This window comes from Panthera uncia, assembly GCF_023721935.1.
Source record: "Panthera uncia isolate 11264 chromosome C1 unlocalized genomic scaffold, Puncia_PCG_1.0 HiC_scaffold_4, whole genome shotgun sequence".
Lineage (NCBI taxonomy): Eukaryota > Metazoa > Chordata > Mammalia > Carnivora > Felidae > Panthera > Panthera uncia.
In genome coordinates, this window is record NW_026057585.1 from 42065553 (window position 1) to 42091272 (window position 25720).

At 40.0% G+C, this 25720-nt stretch overlaps 1 protein-coding gene across 2 annotated transcripts in view; it reads right to left on the reverse strand.

Annotated features, from left to right (window-relative positions):
• The window catches only part of ST6GALNAC3 (ST6 N-acetylgalactosaminide alpha-2,6-sialyltransferase 3), a 535521-nt gene that overhangs the window by 281203 nt on the left and 228598 nt on the right, over positions 1 to 25720 (reverse strand). For both annotated transcript variants that reach the window (XM_049616990.1, XM_049616991.1), the window contains exon 2: positions 24896 to 25090. In XM_049616990.1, coding sequence (XP_049472947.1) covers positions 24896 to 25090 — 195 coding nt within the window. The remainder of the gene's footprint in view (positions 1 to 24895; positions 25091 to 25720) is intronic.

Genomic DNA, 25720 nt, shown 5'->3' on the forward strand with positions numbered 1-25720 from the left:
CTCTCCTGGCAGACTTTTTGTTAAATATATTAATCCTAGAAGAATAATACTTTCCCTCAGCTTTGCAAAGCAGCCCACCCATAAAAATGTTAATAGCCACAACATCATTTTCAGTATGCTGCTTCTCCATTAGTTATGTGGCTCGTCCACACAGGACAGTGTGGGGTTTTCTGACGATAAGGTGCAGTGTATGCAGTAAGAGGCTGGTCTGCAGGGGCCACGTAGCTCAAGGACTTTTGGGAGAAAGCTCACGTGACCAGTGACCAGTAATTCCTTGTCTGGTCATGTACCACTTCACGCAGCCCTCTGGAAATGTCACTCTGGGCCAGAAAGGACAGCAAGATTAATATCACTCCATTCTCAGTACTGGGGTAAGACCCCATTCAATGTGACCAAGTTATATTATGAAAGTACAAAGCAAGTGTCACAGCCCCCAAGCGTCTCCCCAGGCTCATAAGTGTTGAGGTCAGGGCTTCCCAAACAGGCAAGCAAACCCTCTGGAGAGCTTATTAAAAATCAGATTTTGATTCAGTAGGTCTGGGGTGGGCCCTGATTCCACATTTCTAAACAGGACCCAAGTGATGGTGGCCTGCAGGCCACACTTTAGGTATCAAGTGCTAGATAACCTGCTCTTAAACCCCTCACCCCTTAGACTGCTGAAGAGGGCCTCGTTCCAAGAGGGGGACATCCCTGAACAGAAGCTACCAGTAACTAGTTCTACTTCACACACAAAGAGAAGTTTGCTGCCTCGGTTACTCTGGATTCCAAACCCAGTGGGAGAGATAATTTCCCGACTTATTTCTGTACCACGATAATTGCACAGTAGCTCTTGCCATTTATTAGCACGCACATCTGGCAGCTCTCTTGCCTGCAGGCCAGCAGGCTCCAGACTCCAGAGTCCTGCAGAGTCTGGGCGAGTATCCAGTTGCTGACACAGCAGCCAGAGGGTGCTTGGGGACTGCAGAATGACTGTGCTTGGTGTCCAAGGGGGCGCAGCCTGGACTGTGCGTAAGCAACAGGATGGGACAGATCTGGGTGAAAGCAGAGTGCAGAGATCAGAGGCTGGCCTCTGCCCAGGACGTCATCTCTCCAGCTGCGGGCAGATTTGAATGACTGGGGCTGTGAGGCAAATGCAGATGCCTCCTTTGGCCCGTGAAGTGAGCCCTGCTAGTTTCCACTCTGGCGGCGCATTAGCTAATCTGGAGGAAGCCCTGGCTCCTTGATAATGCAGCTGCTGTTCACAAACATGCAGCAGGCCAGACCAAATGGGGACAGGAGAGGCAATGACTGAGAAATCCCTTTGGTATGGCCGGGTGGGGTACATTTCTCCATAGATTCCGGACATGAAATTCCTGCAGCTCTCGCCCTTATCCGCACCACTGAATCAGCCTTGCCCTTTGACCTTGACCAAGTCACCAAACTTTCTCCTCTTCATATTTTCTCTCCTCAGGCAAAAGGGAATAAAAGGCGCTCCTCTTCACAGAGGTGCCGGGCAGTGCCATGTGGAAAATCAGGCACTGAGCCAGGGCTGGGAAAACCTGAGATGTTGTCACTGACCTCACCTCTCACAGCTGTTTTGTCTGGGACAAATCAGTTAACCATGCAGTGACTTCGTTTCCTCTCCTATATAATGGGGTTAAGATGCCAACGGTTATCTCCCCAATTTCTAATGGAGATCAAATAAAAACATGACTGTTGTCAATTGCCCAGCGTGCTGAGACTCCATCACTGATGCCGAATGCGATACGAGGGCCTTGTTTGTACCACAAAGATACACTACTGTTTAGAATTGGGAGATCTCTATACTACTGTCTTGGGATTCACTTATATCGTAAATTTAAGGGCATTCTATGACAATCGTTACAGAAAACAGGAAATATTCTGTGCCTTGCCATGCTAAGAAATATGATACTAAGAAACATGTTTTAGATCAAAGTTCCATTATTCTAACAAATAATTGAAAGGATGCCAAAAAATTTTGAGATAACGGAGCTCAGCCTTGCCTCCTCATGTAAATGCAATCTGCCCTGTGTTCTTCCTGGTAAGCTAATGGCACTCCAAGGAAATCCAGGTAAGGAACTGCAGCTTCCTGCCAGCCTTCTCAGGAGGTGCTTTAGCATTTTCATCTTTGCCTCGTGTCAGGCAGACTTCAGGAGTGTGACCCTGCCCTCCAGACCTGTTTATCATCCTTCCCCGAAATAGGAGTCCTTATTAAAATCCATGCAGCCTGATCGGCTGTGGCACTGCTGGCTGAGCCCAAATTGGAAAAACTGAAAATAGCAAGTAAGAACAGGAAAACAATTTTATATGGCTCTTTTGGATTAATGAAATTCATAATCTTATCAGAAGTAAGTTATTAGTATTCTACCATGGTTAGAGATCCATGGTCAGTCAACCTGGCCTGGTGGAATAAGGCATTTATTGTAAGAGATAGTCATTCATTTAACAAACACTCCTTGAGCATCTACTACGTGCTGTGCCACATATGGTAATTGGAAAAGGAGGTATTTTAAATCCTCCATTAATTACTTGCTTGGTCTTTATTGAGGTAGGCATCAGGCAGAGTTCTGCTCCTGAATGATCTTTTGAAGCAAGTAGGTGCAGACATGTTATCAAGTAGTGAAAAATGTAAAGTGTTCCGGACCAAATTAACAAAGTCAGTAGAGGACTGAATGGCACCGACTCAAGCATTCTGAAAGAGTTAGAGTAATACTGTGAATATGTATAACTTCTAGGTGTGCATCAGAATCACCTGTGAAGCTTTTTAAAAGTACCTGTAATATCTGTGACCCGGCCTAACCTCTAAAAAGCCTAACCTCTCAAAGCATGGTCCCAGTACCATGTCAGCGTTACCTGACAATACATTCCAAATGCAAATTCTTGAAACTGACCTCAGATTAACTGAATCTAAGACCCTGAGTTTAGGACCCAGGAACCAGTGTTCTACCCAATCCTTCAGGTAAATGTTAAAATTTGAAAATTGCTTCTCTAAATTATACTTTACAAGGACCAATGTTTGCTTATAGAGGAAATCAATTTGTCATTGGATTATTGCATACTATTGTGGTTCCCACAAAAGCAAAATATAAAGAGAGAAGTCTCAGGGGAGGATAATTAACATAATCATGGAGACAGAATCATATTCCTATGAGTTCAGACTAAAGATACGTAGTTAGATAGCAAGTTTAGAAAACCATAAATGGTATATAAGCATGGTATATATGTGTATGTGTACACACACACACACACACACACACACACATATATATATATATATATATATATATATATATATATATATACACCAGCTTGGATTGGGTTGGCCAATGCCAGAATACTCTAAAGCAATAACAACAAAGAGAAACCTGAAAGAAGAAATCTTCAGAATAAGTAAAAGCAAGGACTGCCTTCTCCATTATATAATAAACACTAATTCTACCAGGTGAAATCATCTTTGAAGGTAAGAGAATAGTATCTTATTAAATTTATTCATTAAGAGTCAGTAATGCTTAAAGTTGCAGGTTCAGAGTTTAGGTCAAATTGCTAGGGTTCTTCCACCTGGTAGCTCTATGATCTTGGACAAATTAATTAACCTTCTCTATGTTTCAGTTTTCTAATCTATACAATGGGAAAATACTACCTACCACACAGCATTGTTGTGAATAACAAATATGTTGATATACGTAAAATGCCAGTAAGCACTTGATAAACATTAGCTCCCATAATCATTTTCATGACTTCTCTATACGTCCTATTACATCTGGTCTGCCATTCAAGTATTGGTCAACTTAATTTGAAAGACATTTTAAAAGTCTTAGGAATTTTACTATGTATTTATAGACAAGGAGTGAAGCAAAACATGGATAAAAAAGGACAGCTAGATTCATTGCGGAGTGAGGCAGAAGGTAATTGTTTCATTGACTTAGATTAATACAAAAAGTTTTAATGAAGGTTGAGATAAATTGATGGATATCAACTCCATAATTGGAAATTATGAGAACTTTAATGATATTTGAACTGAATTATAGAGATAAAAATAGACTCTTACGATTAGAAAGAATCTTGGCAAGCACTTATTTCCAAAACAATGAAGAATATATATTTAACAGCATCCCTGTGAGTCTTGGAATGAATACTTCCAGTCATGAGACCCCATTATTTGACAAGACAGCACATTCTAGCTTTGAACAGTTTCTTTTTTTATTAATTTTTTCTTATTACATTTCTTTTTTTTTTTTGAGAGGCAGAGAGAGACAGTGTGAGTGGGGGAGGGGCAGAGAGAGAGGGAGACACAGAATCGGAAGCAGGCTACAGGCTCTGAGCTGTCAGCACAGAGCCTGATGCAGGGCTCGAACTCACGAACCGTGAAATCATGACCTGAGCTGAAGTTGGACGCTTAACCCACTGAGCCACCTAGGCATCCAGCTTTGAACAGTTTCAATGCCCAGAGAGTCATTACTTATATTGAGCTCAAATCTGCCTTCATATCTTCTGATCACTGGTCCTTCCTCCTGTGATTTTTATAAAATACAAATCTTGCTGAGCTTTTCCACCCATTGAATGTACTCTAATAGAGGAGGCTCACGTGTCTGAATAAACCAATCTGGTTTTCTATCAGGGTTGAAATAAACACTACACCGAAATTCACACATTTTAAAATATTTTTGGATGTGCTTCCTTCTGAGTGGAGGTACTAACACTGACAGGAAGAGAATGGAAGGGACTTGAGGTCTAAAGAGGATCCTACTTTTAAGTAGCTTGCGGTTAGAGAGAGGAAGTCAGCTCTGCACACAAGTACTGGCAACAAATGGTTATAGACACTCTGACAGAAATATGTAGAGGCTACACAAGGAACAGAAGCACACGGTGAAGAAGGAGGTTATCAGAAAAGGCCTGGAAGCTGAATAGTTCGTCAAGTAAATGAGGGGAGAGGCAGGCATTTGAAAATTCAGAAAGGTATGAAATATACTGTGTATTTGGGAATTCAAAGTGATTCAGCACAGCCAAAGCACTGAGCACTATGGGGAGCAGGGACTGTGAGAGATAAGTCAAGACATGGGCAGATGTCAGTGTCTGTAGACCGAACAGTCTCAAGGACTATTCATGGATTCACATCACAGGCTCTAACCTTGTAACCACCTTATCCACTACCTCATAAAGGACTGCCATTAGCCCTGAAACACTTAGCACAGCCCCCACATGGTGAAAACCTGACTCATCATGGCCTAATTTCTTTCCAAGAATTGGTATCGACTCTGTTCTATAGAAGACAACTTGGAGCCCAGGAAGTTAAGTACCTTATCTCAAATCTGAATACTATGGGGACCAACAAAGGAAAATCAATCTCACAATCTGCCGAGTCCCAACTTTTCCAAATGTTCCTGTGTCTCTTTCATGAATTAAAAAGCAAGATAAAAGAAATGACTGGATGAAGAAAGTGCACCACATCTCCTAGCTTCAGTGAAGAGGAATTGATGGGATACAGGCTCCAGTTGTTGGTAGATTAGTGATGAGTCCCCCAGCAGAACATTCTAGCGGGTTCAGCTCCCACAAATCTGAGCCAAATGCCTTGTTTTCCCTTTGGGGATCTCCACTGTTATTAAACTGAGTAAGCTCCATTAAAAACACTGAGTTGGTGGAAGGTACTCTGCCCACACTAATGCACCGCCAACAAATTAACTCCAGGTAAAGAAAACTATAAGTACAAGGAAATTTATAACACTAATGACTTTAACAAATCTGCACCGATTAACAGGATGCCATGAACTGAAATCCTTGTGTTCCAATCAATCTCCCAGGAAACTTCACAAAAGTACACTTATGGGGAAAAAATCCATGAGATATTCTAGCCTGGGTTCTTCATAAAAAGAGGACTAATTGGAAAAGACATAATACACTGACAAGTAGAGTGATTATTAGCTAGTAATTCTTAAGTTACCAGTCTTTTTGGTAAACAAATGTCTACGTTTACATTTACATTTATTCCTCATAAAAGGAGTCTCTGGCACTTTTTCAAACAAAGGCCCACCCGAGACACATATTCGTCAGTGCAAAGCCTGCCCTTATCAGTTGGGGGTAGTGAGGAAGATACAGTGATGGGACATTTCCATGCTAAGACTGTTTTCTAGAGTGGGAACCTGCAAGCAACTGATGAAACAACATGTTAGATGAGCAACTGGTAGTAATTTATCCAGCATTTAAATCGACAAGTTGAAGAAAACTTAGGAGATGATGGTTATGAACAAGAAGTAAAGCTAATGAAGGAGCATTTAAGCAGGAAAAGGGAAACAAAGGTTCTATTCAATCATTACTTAGTTGAAAAATTGAAGAAGCCTTTGGGGGCATCTGGGTGGCTTGAGCGTCTGACTTGTTTTCGGCTCAGGTCATGATCTCAAGATAGGGCCCCACATCAGGCTCTGTGCTGAGTGTGAAATCTGCTTAAGACTCATATTCTCTCTCTCTCTCTCTCTCTCTCTCTCTCTCTCTCTCTCTCCCCCCCCTCCCTCCCTCTGTCCCTGTCCCCAGCTCACCCTCTCTCTAAAATAAAAATAAACAGATAAATAGATGAATAAATAAACAAATAAATGAAAAATAAGGCTTTGGATGGTTGCACATGCACTGAGTGACTGCAAGTAGGAAAACACCTGGATATAACCCTCCGGGCATCTGTTTGCCTGACTAATATTCCATTAAAGATAGAATAAGTTTGTTCTCAGAAGTTGTAGAAAGCAACCACTCCTTTTTCAGTCCTGTGTTTCAGTACTTGTTAACAAGCAATCTTTTCCTACATCAAACTATGTGGTCACTCACTTCTGCTGCGCTGGTCCAGTGAAACCACTACAAATCTGAGTGACAACGTTCCATGACCATCTTGACAGGGTCATATTCTAAAGGAATGGCCAAGGGACTCACATCACCATCAAAGCTATGCTAAGTATCATCTACTAGTGCTCCATATCTATTTTTACCTTCTGTGCTCTTCCCCTGTCCTGCAGAGCAAAGGCTGAAAAACTAACAGCCATATTTCCCAGGCTTCCTGATGACTAGGTCCTTGACGGCATTTGTATTCTGCCTATGGAATGCACTCCTGCAAGATTTGAAATGCAAAGGAAATGGAGCTCAATCTTGCTTTGATGCCTGAGTGTGGCTTCTGACAATTGGGAGTTTTCATAGCATTTTCACTGACTAGACACCATATTTGTGATGTGGAAAGACTGACACTCCCAGTAACTTCCTGCAGTTATCTGATCTTGAGTAGGTTACTTGAGTTCCCTGTTCCTTGGAGTACTCATCTGTAAATAGTGGGATGATAATGATATCTATTCATAGAATTGTTTTAAAGATGGAGTATCTGGAAAGGAGGTGTTAGGTATTATTTCTGCTGCATATAACCACCTAGAAGAATACCTGGCAAAAAGAAGTGCTCAGTAAGGGTTAGCTAAGAAGATGACAATAATTCGAGACCAAAAGGATACAGCTGGTAAAGGAAGAGATTTCATGTCAGAAGACAGAGGACAGTTATGCGGCATTTAACAAATTACTTAACCTCTCTGTGCTTCATTTGTTTAATGTTCTTAATTCAAATGGAGAATATATCGAGTTCACAAGATTATTTATTAAATGGGATAAGAGGTCTATAAACTTTGTAAAGCAAGAAGAATTATACAAATGTTTATCAATATTAGTTACAATAGAAAGTACTGAGGGGTTCATAGGAAGAAACTGTGACTTCTAAGGAGAATCAGGCAAACCACCATGGAGGAAATGGCCTTTGGACAGGGCTTTGAGGGATGGGTAGATTTTCTACATATAGAAATGGCAGATGGAAACTTTCCAGTTTGAACTAAGGCATGAAGGTGAGAAATTGAAGGACGGATATAAAATATGCTACTCTCCTAACATCTTTTTCTAGCTGTTATGCCACATAAGCTTAGAGAAACATTTAAGCAAGGAATCCTAAGTGAAACCTCCTAATTGGCTTTCTGCATACTTAGCATCACTTACAGAAAAAAAAAAAAAAGCTAGTTATGGGGGCAGGATGCATTGAAAAGAGAGAGCTCATGGGCATGATTATGTAGCCTACAGAATTTAAGATGCATTCCTCTAAGTTAAAAGCAGAAGAGAAAAAAGAAAGCTTCCTACTAGCAGGAAAATGTCAAGGTGGCTCAGATGGTGCATATTATTCTGTTGCCATGATTCCTGTTTTTTGTCAGCATAAGAATTTGTAACACAGGCTCACCACTCACTGAAGAGATGAATGACCTCATGTTAGGTGACTCCATTCCCAACCTCTAAGTAGGGGTAACAACAACAGGCTGAGAGTGGGTTATTTAATGAAAAGGAGAATTACAATGATCATGCTGGTTTCAAGAAACAAATAAGCAAATTGACCACAGACCCATGCACTAAATAAGTAAATAAATAAACAAATATGTAATTCTGGAGATGATGGGGGCAACTGGAATTAGTTCATATTCATGCTCCCACAGATATCAAAGGCAAATCTGCCTCTTTGAAGTAGATGCTTAAGAAAGAAATACAAGGGCTACTTGGCATACAGCTCAGCACCTAAAACTGTGCCTCATTTTTCATCCTCAGTAGGTTTCTGACAAACTATACCAATTTCCACCTAATTTTAAATCAAGAGAATATATTACCATAGACCATGAGCTCTTTAATTTGGGAACATCAACATTTCACTCTGAAAGGCTATCCTGAACACATCCTGCCTGAAGGCTCATATTATTTCAACAATACAGGGTTAAAAGCCTCAGCGCAGCTCAAGATAAAACAGTTACCAACCATACTGCTTTTGAAACAGGGCTTAAATAACTTACAAAACAGCACTGTTTCTTTTGAGAAATAAAAGGAGAAAAATATAAAGTCAATTCATCAGCAAGATAGCAAGAATGGTGATGTTGTGGTTGTTATGCCTACCAGTACAATAGAGTAAAAAGTCAGGAGGAGAGTTTCACTTTTGTACTTAGCCCAGATGTGGACTACCACGAGATAACTGACTTACATCAGCTCATATCTGTAAGTAAAAATCTCAGCTCTTATACTCATCATCCAACTCAATACAAGCAATCAGGACCAAGTCACATATGAGAGACATAGGCAATTGAAGAACATGAATATGAAGAACAACATGTCAATACATTGGATGCTCTTGATCATGCGACTCAACTTGGGGCTCTGGAGTCCAGATTTCAAGACTCAGCCCTGCCACCATGAGCAAGTGTGACTTGGAGCAATTTGTATAACCTTTCTTAGTCTCAATTTCCACATCCACAATATGGGAGAATAATTTTATATAACCCATATTATGAAACATTTTCATATTCATTGATTCATCAAAAGCCTTATACACTGTTATGCTTAATGTTGTGTTAACTTGGCTGAGCCATCATGGCCAGATGTTGGGTGAAACATTACTCTGGATGTGTCTGTGAAGTTGTGTATGGATGAAATTAACACTTAAATTGGACTTTGGGTAAAGCATATTACCCACCATAATGTGGGTGGGCCTTATTCAATCAGTAGAAGGTCCACTAGAACAAAAGCTGACCTCCACCAAATGAAAAGGAACTCTGTCAGTAAGCTGTCTTTGGACTCAAACTGTAAGTCAGGAATGCTAGCCTACCCCATCATATTTTGGACTTACCACATCTCCACAATCACATGAGCCAATTCCTAAAAACAAATCTGTTTCAGAACCTCCTATGGGTTCTGTTTCTCTGAAGAATTCTGACTAATGCATACATTATGAAAAAAAAAAAGAAATTAATTGGTAAAGGTGGTTCAAAATAAGTGCCATCTTGATAAATTTCAAGAGAAAAATCATAGTTATTTTAATAGATGCCCCAAAAGCCATTTGACATAATTTAACACATATAGATATGATTTTAGAAAAACAATTCTAAAAACAATTGAATTCTTCCTTAATACAGTAAAGAAAACCAAGTCAGGTCAATTTTATACTGAGTGATCAAAATTAGAAGCACTCTTTTTAAAAATCTCTTTAGAAGCTGTTGTTTACAATTGTTTGATAAGCTCTAGTTAATGCAATAAATATTGAAAAGAAGTGAGAAAAACAGCATTTAAAAATACTGAGAGGGGCGCCTGGGTGGCTCAGTCGGTTGAGCATCCGACTTCAGCTCAGGTCATGATCTTGCAGTTTGTGAGTTCGAGCCCCACGTCGGGTGCTGTGCTGACAGCTCAGAGCCTGGAGCCTGCTTCAGATTCTGTGTCTCCTTCTCTCTCTGCCCCTCCCCCACTTGTGCTTTGTCTCTCTCTATCAAAAATAAATAAAATATTAAAAATATTAAAAAAAAATACTGAGATTGCACACTAAAACAATCCAGAGGAATCTTCTAAGACTTAACTGGAAGTCACAGAAGAATTCAGTATAACAAACAAAGGTAAGACAAATACATAACGGGACTCCCAAAACAAAAAAGGATTATAGAATAATGTAATGATAAATGGTTAGCAATGTAAAAAAATATACACAAACTTTTATACGCACCACAATTATAACTTCATAAACATATACATATAGAAAAAGACTAAATAGAAAACTAATGCATAACAGGATAATTAAATAAAACTCCTGTCTCAAGAGTTTTGGGAGAAACCATGAAGACCAGAAAAATATAATCATAGGTGCCCAATACTATATATTAAAACTAGAGGCAAAATCACCTACAGAGGACATTTGAAATTTTCTTAATATTTCAGGTAGCATTTGACTATCTCTGGCATATATAAGACATATGAAAGAGGCATTTTTTGAGGAAGAAAGTAGTCCCTTTACCCATGCTCAAGTGTTACATAGCAGAGATGTGATTACTCTATATAAATATTAGCTATTATTACTAGAAGCAGTGTGTGTGGTGGTGAAGAACAGAGGCTCTGGAGCCAGGATACACATCTCAGTAACTCTACTTAAGGACAACGTAACCTTGGAAAAGTTACTTATCCTTTCTGAGCTGCTGTTGCTTCATTTGCAAAATGTGATAATAATAACACCTAATTATTAGAATTATGAGGTTTAAGTAAATTAGTGTATGTAAAGCACTTAGAATGGTGCCTGGCACATAGTAAGCACTATATGTGTTGGCTTATCATCATCATCGTTATTATTATTGTTATGTTATTGTTCCTATCTTCTGGGGACATGCTGAAAACATTTTCTTATGAGCTTTGGGAAAGATAATTGAAAGATAGGTAAGTGTCCTCAATCCAATAAACATTGTCGAGCTTTATGAGAGTTATTGGCAAAATGCAATACCATCCTGAACCACCAAAAAGTTATTTACTTGTACCTTTCCTTCCTAGGAATTCTACAAGTCATTTACATTGCCAAAAAGTGGGTTGCATTAACCATAAAGGAAATTGCCTAAGTGCATGAGTACAAGTAACAGAATTTAAAAGCTCAGATTGATTTCCAATGTGTTCTTGGAGGAATCTTTGAAGTATTTGAATTTACTAAGATTTTTAAGGACGGCAGGAATTATTTCTAGAATACTTTGTTTCCAAAAGTAGTTCTTGTATTCAGTATAGAAAATGAACACAGTGATGTATTCACAATGCATTTGTCTCACACATCCCTTCCTGTAGGGCTGGAATAGTATACATTTCGAATTGTTTTGAACCACCTCTTTCTGTGGTCTTCCTCATCTCAGTTAATAGCAATTCCAACCATCTAGATACACAGGATGAAAATCTAATGCCATTAAAAAAATCAATTCCTTATTTTAGAACAGTTTTAGATTCACATAAAAATTGAGAAGACAATACAGAGAATTCCCATATACCCCACATTCAATTTCCCTTACAATCAAAATCTTATCTTGGGGCACCTGGGTGGCTCAGTCAGTTGAGCATCCAACTTTGGCTCAGGTCATGATCTCGCAGTTCATGAGTTCGAGCCCCATATTGGGCTCTCTGCTGTCAGTGCAGAGCCTGCTTCAGATCCCCTATCCCCCTCTCTCTTTGCCACTTCCCAGTTTGTGCACGCTCTCTCTCTCTCAAAATAAACATTAAAAAAATCTTATATTAGCATGATACATTTGTTATTATTAATAAACCAATATTGGTAAATTATTATTAACTAATGTCGATGCTTTATTGAGATTTCCTTAGTTTTGACCTAATGTCCTTATTCTATTCCAAGAACCCATCCAGAATATCACATTACAGTTAGTAGTCTTATCTCCTATCCTACAGTTAGTAGTCCTATCCTCTTGCCTTTGGCAGCTTCTCAGACCATCCTTGATTCTGATGACCCTGACGGTTTTGAGTGGTACTGGTCAGTATTTTGCAGAATGGTCCTCAATTTATATTTGTCTGGGATTTTTCTCATAATTAGACAGGGATTATGGGTTTGGGAGATGATCAAAGAGCCAAAGTGGCATTTCATGGCATCACACCAAGGGTACATACTACCAACATGATTTAACACTATTGATGTTGACCTTGTTCACCTGGCTGAGGGTGTTTGTCAGGTTTCTCCACTGCAAAATTACTATTTTTCCCTTTTCCATATTGCACTCTTTGGAAGGAAGTCACTATAAGCAACCTATACTTAAGGAGTAGGAGAGTACTCACTTTTAATGTACTCCAAACAGGGGTGCCTGGGTGGCTCAATCCGTTGAGCACTCGACTTTTGATTTTGGTGCAGTGATGATCCTACGGTTCTGGGACTGAGCCCCACACCAGGCTTCGCACTGAGCAAGGAGCCTACTTGAGATTCTCTTTCTCTCTCTCCCTCTCTCTCTCTCTCTCTCTCTCTCTCCCTCTCTCCCTCTCTCTCTCTGTCCCTCTCCTCCACTTGTGCTCTCTCTCTCTCTCTCTCTCTCTCTAAAATAAAAAAATAAGAAATAAAATACTCCAAATAATATATTTATCTACACATTTTAAATTCTATTTTTTTGATGATGGAAACAGCTCTGAAGTGTTTCACAGATGGATACTGCTTTAAAAATACTTACTTCTAGTAATTTTTTCTAGTAATAAATACAATACATGCTCAGTGCAGAAAAACTAGAAAGCATGCTTAAGAAAAAGGTCGCCTAAAACTTACCATGCAGACATAGATCACTACAGTGAATATTTTGCGCTCTTGCCTACAAATCTTCTTTCTAGGTCTACACTTCAAGAGCTGAAACAAACCTCTACAAAAACTCCTCTCACTTACCATCATTTAACATTATGAAAAATTGCTCTGTACTCTTCGACAAAAAGTATTTTGTCTTTACAATTCCAGAGCCTAGCACAGTGCCCAGCATGCAGTGCATTCAGCAAGTGTGACCCAATGACCTTTCTAGCTTGATGAACTGACGAACCCTCTATGAAACCATGTAATGAAATCTTCTGACCAGTACAATCTCAGCCTCTGCCTTTGCCCTCACAGGACAACTAAAGTCACTGGCACAGAATCACCAATTTGGGGCCTTGCAAAATTAATGAAATCAGTAAAATAGTAGGTAGTCTGTAAGGACTGAAAGAGATAATGGCAAGTGAAGTGCTTAAGTACACAGGTCCATGATCCTTTATCCCAAATGCCTTGAACCAGGTAGATTTTGGAACTGAGAATTCTTCCATGGAGGAGGACGAGAGAGCAAATGCACACTTATTATATAACACCACAACTAGGTATAGGAAAATACGTTATAATCAACTGTGACTATTCACATTAACCAGACTGTTTCCTTGTGTTTTATAATTTTTAATGACTCCCTTGTGTCTGAGTTGTGGGAACTCCCTCCAGAGGAATTTTAGTCCCCTTCGCCCGTTTATCACTAGCTAGAGATGAAATTTGGGGGTGATTTCTCATCTTGCAGCTTTCCTGGAAATGTAAGTAGTAAAATTCAAACCAGAAGACCACTAGGGTAGAGGTCTAGCATTTTGCATTTCCAGGGATAATTTTTTGTTATCCAAGGACCGAAGATATAAATAAGTCTCCTTATCTGCTCTCTGTGCCAGTTTTCAAGTCCTAGCCTCCCCTTTCACTAGGGCAGAGCTCGTAAAGGCCCAGCTTTAGGTCTGTGTGTGGAAGGGGACGTGGGGTGGGGAGGGCTCTGACTCTCTGCTTTCCTGGACCCAGGTCTTGCCTTCTGTTCCTATAGGATAGATATTACTCAGTTGTTGATACTAATAAAACCCCAGGAAACCACACACCATCAGTGTTCTTGCTTACCTCTCTTTCCATTCTCTCTGGCAAGGACAAGCTGGGCATTAAATAAGGTATCCTATTTTATCCAGCAGGTCCTGGTGTTACAGCAAGAGAACTGTCAGCTATCTTAGTGTGCTATATTGCTAGACCAGAACTCTTAATTTCCTTTTCCTTTTAAAAAAAAAAAAAAATTAACGTTTATTTATTACTGAGAGACAGAGAGAGACAGAGCATGAGCAGGGGAGGGGCAGAAAGAGGAGGAGACACAGAATCCGAAGCAGGCTCCAGGCTCTGGGCTGTCAGAGCAGTCAGATGTGGGGCTCGAACTCACCGCGAGATCATGACCTGAGCCGAAGTCGGACGCTTAACCGACTGAGCCACCCAGGTACCCCCAGTTGCATTTTCCTTTTAAATCAATAATCTATTGGTTAAATAGTAAAATGTTTCTATTAGCCAGATTGCTCAATTAGCCAAATATGCCATTTCCCAAGCCTTGTGGGATAACATTTGACACAGGAGCTGTAGAGTTGCTTTTTAAATGAAAATTCTTTAATAAATATCTTTCTTTCATAAGTAAGACTTTGTAAGTCTACTCTGGAAAATGATTAGGCTGGAGAAATTGCAACTTGATGCCATCTACTTAGTGACAAATTATCTTCCAGACATTGAGTGCAATTGTCTAATTGAAATTACTTGAATGTTCTCTATTCTTAACAGCAGTGGAATAAATCTGTGGTGCTGAAATGTCAATGCCCTTTAGGTGATATTGTTCGAGGACACTAGTAACTGTGTCTATCTCACTCTCTTCCTTGTGAACCCCAATTTTAGTTTTTTTTTTAAGTGCGGTTTCTTGTGAATCCTTAGCACATGGCCTGTAACTGAGCAAGCCCTTCTTAAATATGTGGTGATTGATGAATATTCATGGTGAATACTAACTGCCACTCGATGAGTGGTTTTGTGCTTGTCATTATGTCAGGCTATTAGCCGGAACTTGAGAAAGCTGAACGAAAACCCTTACCACTGGGGCCGTAGTTCTATCACCTATTTCAACTCTCAAATCAGGGTGCTTTTTTTTGTGGGTGCGCTGTTTGGTTTTTCTTTCTTTTTTAAAACAATTTGTTTTAAAACTTTTTTTAACGTTTATTTATTTTTGAGAGAGAGAGAGAGAGAGAGAAAGAGACAAAGCATGAGTGGTGGGGGGAGGGGCAGAGAGAAAGGGAGGCACAGAACTTGAAGCAGGCTCCAGGCTCTGAGCTGTCAGCACTGAGTCCAACACACGGCTCGAACCCACGAGCCGTGAGATCATGACCTGAGTTGAAGTAGGATGCTTAACCGACTGAGCCACCCTGGCGCCCCTGTTTTATGTTTCTTTGCTTGTCGCAAATGAATTTCAACTTCTAATAGGCCCCTTTCAAGTGTGTTAACACAGCAGTTGGCAAAATGGGCATTTATCTACCTAAGGTTTGATCATGAATAAAATTCCCTATATCTTCCTGGGGAACCAATTACTACACTGAAAACTGTGATAATGGATTTTTCATCAATAACGAATGTGATTTGTAAAGTGAAAATCAATCTATTTTGACTGATGATGCCTCGTAGCAATTGGGAAGATTTCATCTGAATGATTATAATAAAACTTTATGATTTATCAGTTGAGTAAGACTAGAAATTCAGTAAGTATTCAGTCTTGTCTGGCCATTTTCTGGCTTGACGACCTTGGGAAATTGTGACCTTCACTCTCCTCCCTCAAAAGAGCAAGCTAGTTTCTTGAACATATGTCCCTGAGCAGGAAGATATACAGCATTGCATCTCTGTGGACACCTGAGCTGACTGATTGACTGACATCCGTGTCCCCTCGTGCACAGCCTCCCTGCGTTTTGAAGTATGGATTTGGAAAGACAGCTCCTCTCATCCTGCAGGCAACACCTTGTTTAAAGATGAGCTTCAGAATGTTTGGCTGTGGTTCTTGTAAAATAACTATAAGCTGTAACATATGTATCAGCTAGGACTCCAGTTGCAAGTGACCAAATCAGCATAGTTCAAACCAGCACACATAAAAAGGAGGGATTTTATTAGCTTATATGCCCAAACCACAGAGGAAGGCAGACTGGCTTCAAGAACCACTGGTCTCAGCACTAGAGTATTTGTTCATGCCCCTGCTTTAGCCCTGTAACTGATTCCTGCTTCTCTCAGTGTCTTAGTCTCGTTCTCTCCAGGGAACACAGCCATTGCCACCTATAGAATCACCTCTCAACAGCTCTAAAACCAAAGGAGAGAGCACAGCATTACCCAGAAAAACAATAAAATCTGGGAAGAGTTCAAAATGGCTCATCTTGGGTCATGTGTCTATCTCTTGACCAATTACTTGGTTGGCTAATCACTAGCCTGAATTTTCTGCTCACCCCTCTCATCAGAAGGGAGGGATTGTGGTAGAGGGTAGACAAGCCCAAGAGATACCACATACACCTAACTGGCTAACCACATATTTTAACCATTTTACTATCTAATATAGTATATATGCATATAGTCTGTGTGCTTATATTTAAGAAAGTATAAATTGTTCTGTAAGCATATGTGTGTATGTATAGATTGCAAGCATGTAAATATATATATATATATATATATATATATGTATGTGTTTTTGTATATTTGTATATGTTGTTTCATGAATATGAATGTATGTATATAATGTATGTGTTATTGTTTTGCCAAGTATGGGTGTGGTTTTTCCCTTTTCAGGGATCCCATTTATATCCTAGATCATCATTACCCAATGAAATTCATTTTCTATCTTTTATTCCCTACAATAAGTTGCATTCCAGGCAGAGTGGCCTACTTATTGTCCAGAGATGTGTCTCATTTCTTTCTCTGGAAAGTCAGAGGATCATGCAGGCCTATGGCAGTGCCTCAGGGACCTCTTGGGCATGGGATACCATGCCCATGTCAGGGAACACAGAAGGAAGCATTATTAGAAGAGACCCCATATATAGTTTTCAGGACAGCAGAACCACAGTAAGAGCACTCCAAGACTGGGTAACTAGGGGCATCTGGGTGGCTCAGTGGGTTGAGGGTCTGACTCTTGGTTTTGGCTCAGGTCATGATCTCACCGCTTCATGGGTTCAAGTCCCACATTGGGCTCTAGACTGGCAGCATGGAACCTGCTTGGAATTCTCTCTCCCTTTTTCTCTGCCTCTCTCTCACTTGTGCTGTCTCTGTCTCTCTCACAACAAATAAACTTAAAACAAAACAAAACGAAAAGACTGGGTAACTAGCCAAGCAAAATGAGGAGGTAAGAGATTAGCAACAAGGGTAATAGAATCTGAAAGAGATAAGAAATGGATCAATGGAGTGTGAGGTGGAGGTGATGATCCACGCAGACCTTAGGAATTTACCTTGACTTTTGGTGTAGTACACTTGGCCAAATGGGAGTGGTAAGAGCTGAAGGAAAATGGACAGTGTCTATTCAGAACTTTGAATCTTGCTCTTTTCCCTAGCTCTGCTTTCTTTCCTCTCTCCAGCCGATCCAAATCCTTCTCCTACACCAAGAGCACAGTTATGTCTGTCCCTCCCATTCAGCACTGGAGTATAGGTGGCCTTGAGATGCAGACATTCTTTGGGAATTGCTATTTCACAACTGGACTGAGAAACATAATCTCTTCTCCACTCAATATACATATGCCCTCATACTTAGGAAAAAGATAAATTATCTTAAAAATGATGAATCCAATATGCACATGCCAAATAAGTAATCTTTATGGTATGTTAATTTAGTTGTTTCCTTTTCTATAACAATTTGATAGTTGAAATTTCTTTTGCTTTATGATTACACAAATGTGAATATTCAGAATTTAATTAACAATTAAATTGATCAGATTTAAACTTTTGGAACATTCATTTGCATATAATTGCTCTCAATATACTTATGTAAAATCCAAAGCCTATATTCCCAAATATAGAAAGCCTATTCATGTCAGCTTTAGTTACATGTGTACATTTATTTGAATTTGTGGAGTGTGTGCTTTTATTGCCAAGAAAGTCAGCTATGCGCCTTAATTGTTGCTATAACCACAATTCAGGAAATTCTATTGCAACATCAATATGTTATGCACATCTTTAATTAGGCTAGTGCGGCCTGTCTGTCACAGCAACTGATCCTAAGTATTCTTATTTAGTCTACTTGAGGCTTTAAAATGTTCTCATTTTTAAAAGAGGCATATTTCGGCCTCATTAAATTGTTAAGCAAATCAATATGCAGCCCTACAACTTGATCGCTATGTTCCAGAAATCCTGTTTCTCTCCACTTAGCACATCTTTAGGTGCCTGAAAGAGCACTCTACCACAAATACCAGAAATCCTCTGCAGCTCTAGCATGCTATATTCTCTTATCAGACGTGAGGGAGACATCTGTCACCCCCACCAATCACCAGGAAGATCTGGCCAGGCATCCTATTGATTGCTAGAACTTGATTCTCTTATCTAGTAGTTAATGCAAATAAGTTGCAGGTTGCTTGCTCTGAGCAATGTCTTCACACCAGGTCACCCAACAAAAAAGGCAACACAATGACTAAATCCATGGTCTAGAAACTAAACAGAATCTAGCCTGAAGTTCATTTCCTTTCTCTTCCCTCAAAATCTGCCATGATTTCAAACAGGGAGAAACAATAGCTGCCTTGAAGCAAACCCTGCGGTACCTTAGGCTTTTACACCTTCTCTATCTGCCACAACTAATTAATTTAAAACAAATCATTAACATTTGCATCAAGGAGAAAGCAGAGTTCATAGGTTATTGCCAAGCATAGATAGGGATTTTTTGGAAACACTGGGTATCATATGCTTTCTAACCATGTCCAAGGTCAAATAATAATACAATAACTCTGCCATAATGCTGTAGCTGGGGTCCCCCAAAGTCAGTCTTATTAAAATGCAGAGTTGCTTTACTAACACAGTAAATGACGTGGAAGGGCAAATCTGAGCAGCTAGTGGGGCAGGAATTAAAGTGAGGTGGACACAGGGGGAGTGTAGGGCCTACTACGACACTTAAATCTCCCTGGGTCCAAACTTCAGTTTGGCACTTCCTCATGGTTACTGTCAGATCACACGTAAGTATTGATGAGGAATTCTGGGTTCTGCAGCCAGCAAGGACTTTCAGAATTTCAGCACTCACCCTGTTTGTTGTAACTCATTTTACTTCTCTGCTTCTCAAGACTTCCCCTCCCCCAAAGATAAGAACTGTAGCCTGTACTGGGTAAGAAAGAGAAGGGCCAGGGGACAACGAAGGTGGTGGGGAGGCAATCACCAACTGCATTATTTAGATTGTCATTGTTTTGCTAGGAAGGGTATTTTAATTCTTTCAATTTAACTTCACTAGAATAGTCTTCATAGTTTTCAAAACTTGCTTTCTTATGGGTCTAGATCAGGAAAAAAATACTCCAACAATTTAACAAGTGGGCACCTGGGGAGCTCAGTCTGTTGAGCGTACAACTCTTGATTTTAGCTCCTGTCATGATCTCATGGTTCGTGGGTTCGAGGGATCAAGCCCTACATGGGGCTCTGTGCTAACAGTGCAGAGCCTGCTTGGGATTCTCTCTCTCCCTCACTCCCTGCCCCTCCCTCGCTTGCACACATGCTCTCTCAAAGTAAATAAATAACCTTAAAAAGAAATAAAAATAAAATATAAGCAAGTCCACCGGGTTATCTTTCCTGTATTCCTTGTACTTTTACCTCTTGTACTTCCCTTGAGAATAGGTCATTTAAGAACTAGGTGAATTGATAACATTAATCCAAGCTTGAAAAGAGTATAATTTATTCTCTGTGAGGCCTTCAGGACAGGCTGTCACAGATTTATAAGACTGCCTACACTTCCACTTGTGCCAAGCCAAAGGGACCAGAGTTCATCTTATTTTAAATATAACCAAAGAATCAGATTTTGCTCCCAAGTAATCCTGCTCTCCTCAATGTCCACTAAATCTTCAAATTCTGCCATCTCACCCCCTCATTGTTTTAGACAGTATTGGAGAGATATTCTTTCTTGTAAACATTTTCACTCATAAAACTTTTGCTTAATGGCAGCGATGTCTGGTCCAGCTAAAGCATCAGGCAATAAAGCCATCATTAACAATAATCATGTTTGCAGATGTTCTAGGTCTGGAAATTATTGCTGGCATGTCTACATGTTTAAAAATTCTTGGAAGTCTGGTGGCTTCTAGAAAGCTTGTACTTTCTTCTGAGAAAACCTCAAGGACCAAGATATTAAAAATAAACACATTAGGGGCGCCTGGGTGGCGCAGTCGGTTAAGCGTCCGACTTCAGCCAGGTCACGATCTCGCGGTCCGTGAGTTCGAGCCCCGCGTCAGGCTCTGGGCCGATGGCTCGGAGCCTGGAGCCTGTTTCCGATTCTGTGTCTCCCTCTCTCTCTGCCCCTCCCCCGTTCATGCTCTGTCTCTCTCTGTCCCAAAAATAAAATAAAAAACGTTGAAAAAAAAAATTTAAAAATAAACACATCAGCTTGGTGACTACTTACTTAGCTAAGCCATGGCTATTGACCCTCTTCCAGATTAAAGTAGAGTGAACAGGAACATAGGAGTATGTAGCTACCTTTGAAGCAAGGTTTGAGGGTCACTATTGAAGCTGTTTGCACAGTAACATCAAGTGTACCACCCACCATTTAAGCTATGTTACTTTGGTTCTTGAAGACTTTTTCTTCCTTTATGTAATGCAAGCCTTATTTAAATACAACCATCTCTGGGAAGGATTGCATCTGAAATCATTATTTGGTGAGGACCAGAATACAGAGCATCAGGGAGTAAGACTGAAGCCCAGACATGGGGGTGAGGGTGGGGTGGAATTGTGAGAAGGAAAGATGAAATCATGAAAAAGGAGGTAGGGAACCACAAAATTTTGTTTTCCTCCCAATGTAGCCTAAAATTGTTTGAGTTTGGAGGAAAATCTGTCATTCTCTTTGGATGTTATTATATTATATTTCAACATCCATGCAAAATTTTCTGTTCATCACCTGCTCTCATGTTACAATATGGAACTTCTCTGTCTATCATGCACGTAAGTTACCCATATTATCCGTTTGTCTTTACATAAGATGAAATTGCCTATTTCAAATATTTCTTGTTTTAGATAGCTTAATGCCCTAATGCTTCTTTTTAGTTACCTCTTGCTGTACATTAGGTGAGGTGCTCTGTGTGATTCTTGGTCAATAAATATCCTACCTGGGCTCAGAATATATTTTTAGTTTTTTAATATGAAATAGAAATCCATAAAAATGAAACAACATGAACACACACTTAATAAATAATTATAAGGTGGACACCCACGTAACTTCCAACTGGATCGAAAGACAGGATACTGTAAACATCCCAGCAACCCACACTGATCACAAACTGTCCATCTCTCTGAGGTAACTGCTCTTCTCATTTCCACAATGATAATCTCCTTACCTTTTTTTTTCCTTTGTAGTTTTATCTCCTATATATGTCCCTAGGCATCATCATTTAGTTTTGCCTTTTCTTGTGATCTATAAATGGAATCACACTCTGTATTCTATTATTCTTGCATTTTTGCTCAAAATTGCTTGTGCAAGATTCACCCCTAGTGTCACACGTAGCTGCAGTTTCATCATTGCTGTTGATGTGTGGTATTCCAGGGTATGCAGAGCAATTTTAAGCCATTTTCCTACAGAGAGACATTTCAGTTGCTACCAGGTTCCTCCTGTCATGAATAATGCTGCCCCACACGTGGTCCATGCCTCCTGGTGCCTATGCTCATGAGTGTCTCCCCTGGGTACATCAATGACTGGAAACACTGGGACATGGTGTGTGCAGATCTTCAACTTTACTCAAGAACAGGAAACTTTTTCCCAAAGTGGCTGTTCCAATTTATATTGCCCCTAGCAGTACATAAGAATTCCTGTCATTCTATACCTCACCAACATCTGCTATTGTCAGATTCTTAATTTTTTTACCAATCTGGCATTTATAATAACTTAGCTAGTTGATGTTGTCATGCTTACTTTCTGCATGTCAGAACTGGCACGTAAACCATGCCTGTGTGCCTCCAAGGCTTAAAAACTCTTTCCAGTAACTATGCTTCCTCCCAAGATAGATCCTCTGCAGGAGCAAAATAAATGATCAATATCCTTTAGTAAAGTCATTGTATTAAAAAACTAATACCAACAGGGGTGCCTGGGTGGCTCGGTTGGTTAAGTTTTGACTCTTGATTTTGGCTCAATCATGATTTCACGGTCATGAGATTGAGCCCCGCGTGTGGCTCTGTGCTGGGTGTGGAGGCTGCTTAAGATTTCCCTTTGCCCCCCTCTGTCTCTCAAAACTAAATAAATAAAATAAAATAAATTAAAAAAATAAAAACTATACCAACAGAATTTCAACGGGTAGCCTGGTTGATGTGGTTAATTAAATAACTGCATCCTCAGGTCAGTTTTCCAGTAACAGTCCAAAATCCAATATATATAATATATATCTGTTTATTTTATATATATATATATATATATATATATATATATATATATATATATAATTTTTTTTACTTATTTCTTAAGAGAAACAGTGTGTGCACATGCCCGTGCAGGAGCAGGGAAGGGACAGAGAGAGAGAGAGAGAGAATCTTTTTCTTTTTTAAATTTTTTTTTAATGTTTATTTATTTTGACAGAGAGAGAGAGAGAGAGAGAGACAGAGCATGAGCGGGGGGAGGGGCAGAGAGAGAGAGGGAGCCAGAATCTGAAGCAGGCTCCAGGCTCTGAGCTGTCAGCACAGGGCCTGACGTGGGGCTTGATCCCACAGACCGTGAGATCATGACCTGAGCTGAAGTCAGATGCTCAACCAACTGAACCACCCAGGCGCCCCGGGAGACAGAATCTTAAGCAGGATCCATGCTCAGGTGGAGCTAGACATGGGGTTCAATCTTACAACCTTGAGATCATGACCCCAGCTAAAATCAAAAGTTGGATGCTAAAATGAGCCACGCAGGTGCCCCGAAGCCATTAATATTTGGATAAATGAAAGGGTCTTTAACATTTGGTGGGATTTCCCTCACAAGAGTAATTTATAAGACACTTTTTTCACATGTTTCATTTTCTACCTGTGATAGGCACCTGTGAAATGACCAACACAATCCAGTAGTTATAGAATATTCAATGACAGCCAAAATTGAAAGTACCAAAAGACAAGAGTGACACAAACTATTCTCTAAGAGATACATTTTTATATAGGTAATCGATTTATTAGGACACTCAACAAATTCAAGCAATGGACACTTTTTAAAAAATTGATTTAAAACCAATTAAAGGTTAAACATCAAGCAAAACTCCTAAGAATTTATATGTTATTAATGGTGCTTTCTTCTTTTTACTATAAAGGTCTAATAAAAAGCCTGTAAACCCTGCAGGTACAGAAACAATTTTCAAAGAATCAAATTAGCCAGAAGCAGTGACTCAGGTATGATATTGCCTACACAAGATGACAGATCAAGCCAGCATTCAGTGTCCCTCCCCGGATGCTAAGAATAACTCTCAGGACAGTAGCAGCATTCTACACCTAAGTTTCCTCTCTAGTATTTTTTTAAAATTTTTTTTAACCTTTATTTATTTTTGAGAGACAGAGAGACAGAGCATGAGCAGGGGAGGAACAGAGAGAGAAGGAGACACAGAATGCAAAGCAGGCTCCAGGCTCTGAGCTGTCAGCACAGAGCCCGACATGGGGCTCAAACCCAAGAACTGCGAGATCATGACCTGGGCCGAAGTTGGACGCTTAACCCACAGAACCACCCAGGAGCCCCTCCTCTCTAGTATTTTTACAAAATGACCTGTTGATGGGATCTGATCCAAAACTCTTCCCAGTGACATAGACATACGGATGACTTGTACCCTTGTCACCAACAATCAAACAGGCTTGGACTCTGCATCTAGGAATAGTAACCTCACATTTACCGCACTCCATAGAAACAAATAGTAAAAACAATGTCATTAACCACTTCTACACACTTCACACATTTTGGGAGGTTCTTTACTTGGCTCTAAAATGCAAATTCTTTACTTCGCTCTAAAATGCAAATCTTGGCTTGCAAAAGTGCTACTAGAAAAGTGTAGCATACTTTCTAGTTGTCCATATACCTCCATCCTCTCCTGTGCTACCGACTGGCTACAAAGATTTAGAGGTTCAGTGATTACAGGATTTAAATGATGTTAACCCCTTTAAATTTGGCAACTCTTTAAATCCCATTATCTCGGCAACCACGGAGAATTTTAAAGTCAGCTTGGCCTTTCTAGCTCCAGGTCTAAGGATTACAGAGTTTTAAAGAATATAAATGCTTCTCTGCCGTTCTACAAAGAGCTGCCCCCAACAAGTTGACCTCCAGGAAATAAAGCCAGCCAGTTCTCCAGCTGGTAATTGCTGACCAGAGTTTTGCAATAGAAAGAGATGGATGTTAAAACACCAGGAAAACAAGTAATTGCCTCCTCAACTCCACATGAAGCTAGAAAATCAGAAGATTTGATGTAGGAGGGGCAGCAGACATTAGACATGTGTATGTCACAATGTCTAAGAATGAGAAAACAGAAGATGTCAGGGACCCAAAGAAGCTTGGAGAGGCAGAGGGAGTAAGTTCAGTGATTGGAAACCATTTTGCTCCTAAAGAAAAACTGTTACCATGGATATCCACAAATCCTAGGAAACCCTCTGAGGTCTTACCTCTTGTGTTCTCACATTTATGTATCCATAGTGAGTTCGAAGGGGCCGCCTATATGTGTAGGAGAATGGTATCCATTTTGTGCCAGGCTGTCCAAAGCAGTTTAGCAGCAGTGGGAAATTCACTTCATTTACAAGGCGCACAACCAGCAGGAAGAGGAACGCTGCTATGAAGCTCACTGCAATCATAGACTTTCTCTACAAGACATTAAAAAGAAGAAGAATGAATGAATGAATGAATGATTACCAACCAAAAGTAGTCACAGAGGGAGATTCCTTTATCTCCCTCTCTTTTTCTTTCAAAGGGATAAAAGGACTGTGTCATTTAGGAGATTTCATTTGGAGACAGAATTTAATCATTTGGTGACCAGTTTGCTTTAGCCAGCCTCTGAGAACAAGCAGAGAAGCCTTCTTAGATTATCTTTCCATTCCATTCCTACCCTTCCTTACTTCCCCACATTCCTCGACAACTTCTATTCAATTTTCGAAACGCAAATCAGACATTCCCAACTGTAGGAAACCCTTCCTAACTGCTGCATCGCCTCCCACCACCATCCCTTCACCCCAACCTGTCTAACCTAACAGAGTCCTGCACTCCCATACCTTGAAGGCACGTCTATGGTTGCACAGTTTTCACTGCATAATTATTTATATGACTTTTCCTCCATCTAATTGCGAGTTCCTAGAGAACCAGAATATACTGTCATACTGATCTCTGGATCCCAGGACCATAACACACTGCCTTACATATTGTAGGCACCCACGAAATATTTGAGTGAATGAATAAATGGATTTTTCCCATCCTTGTAGACAAATTATCAGCAATTA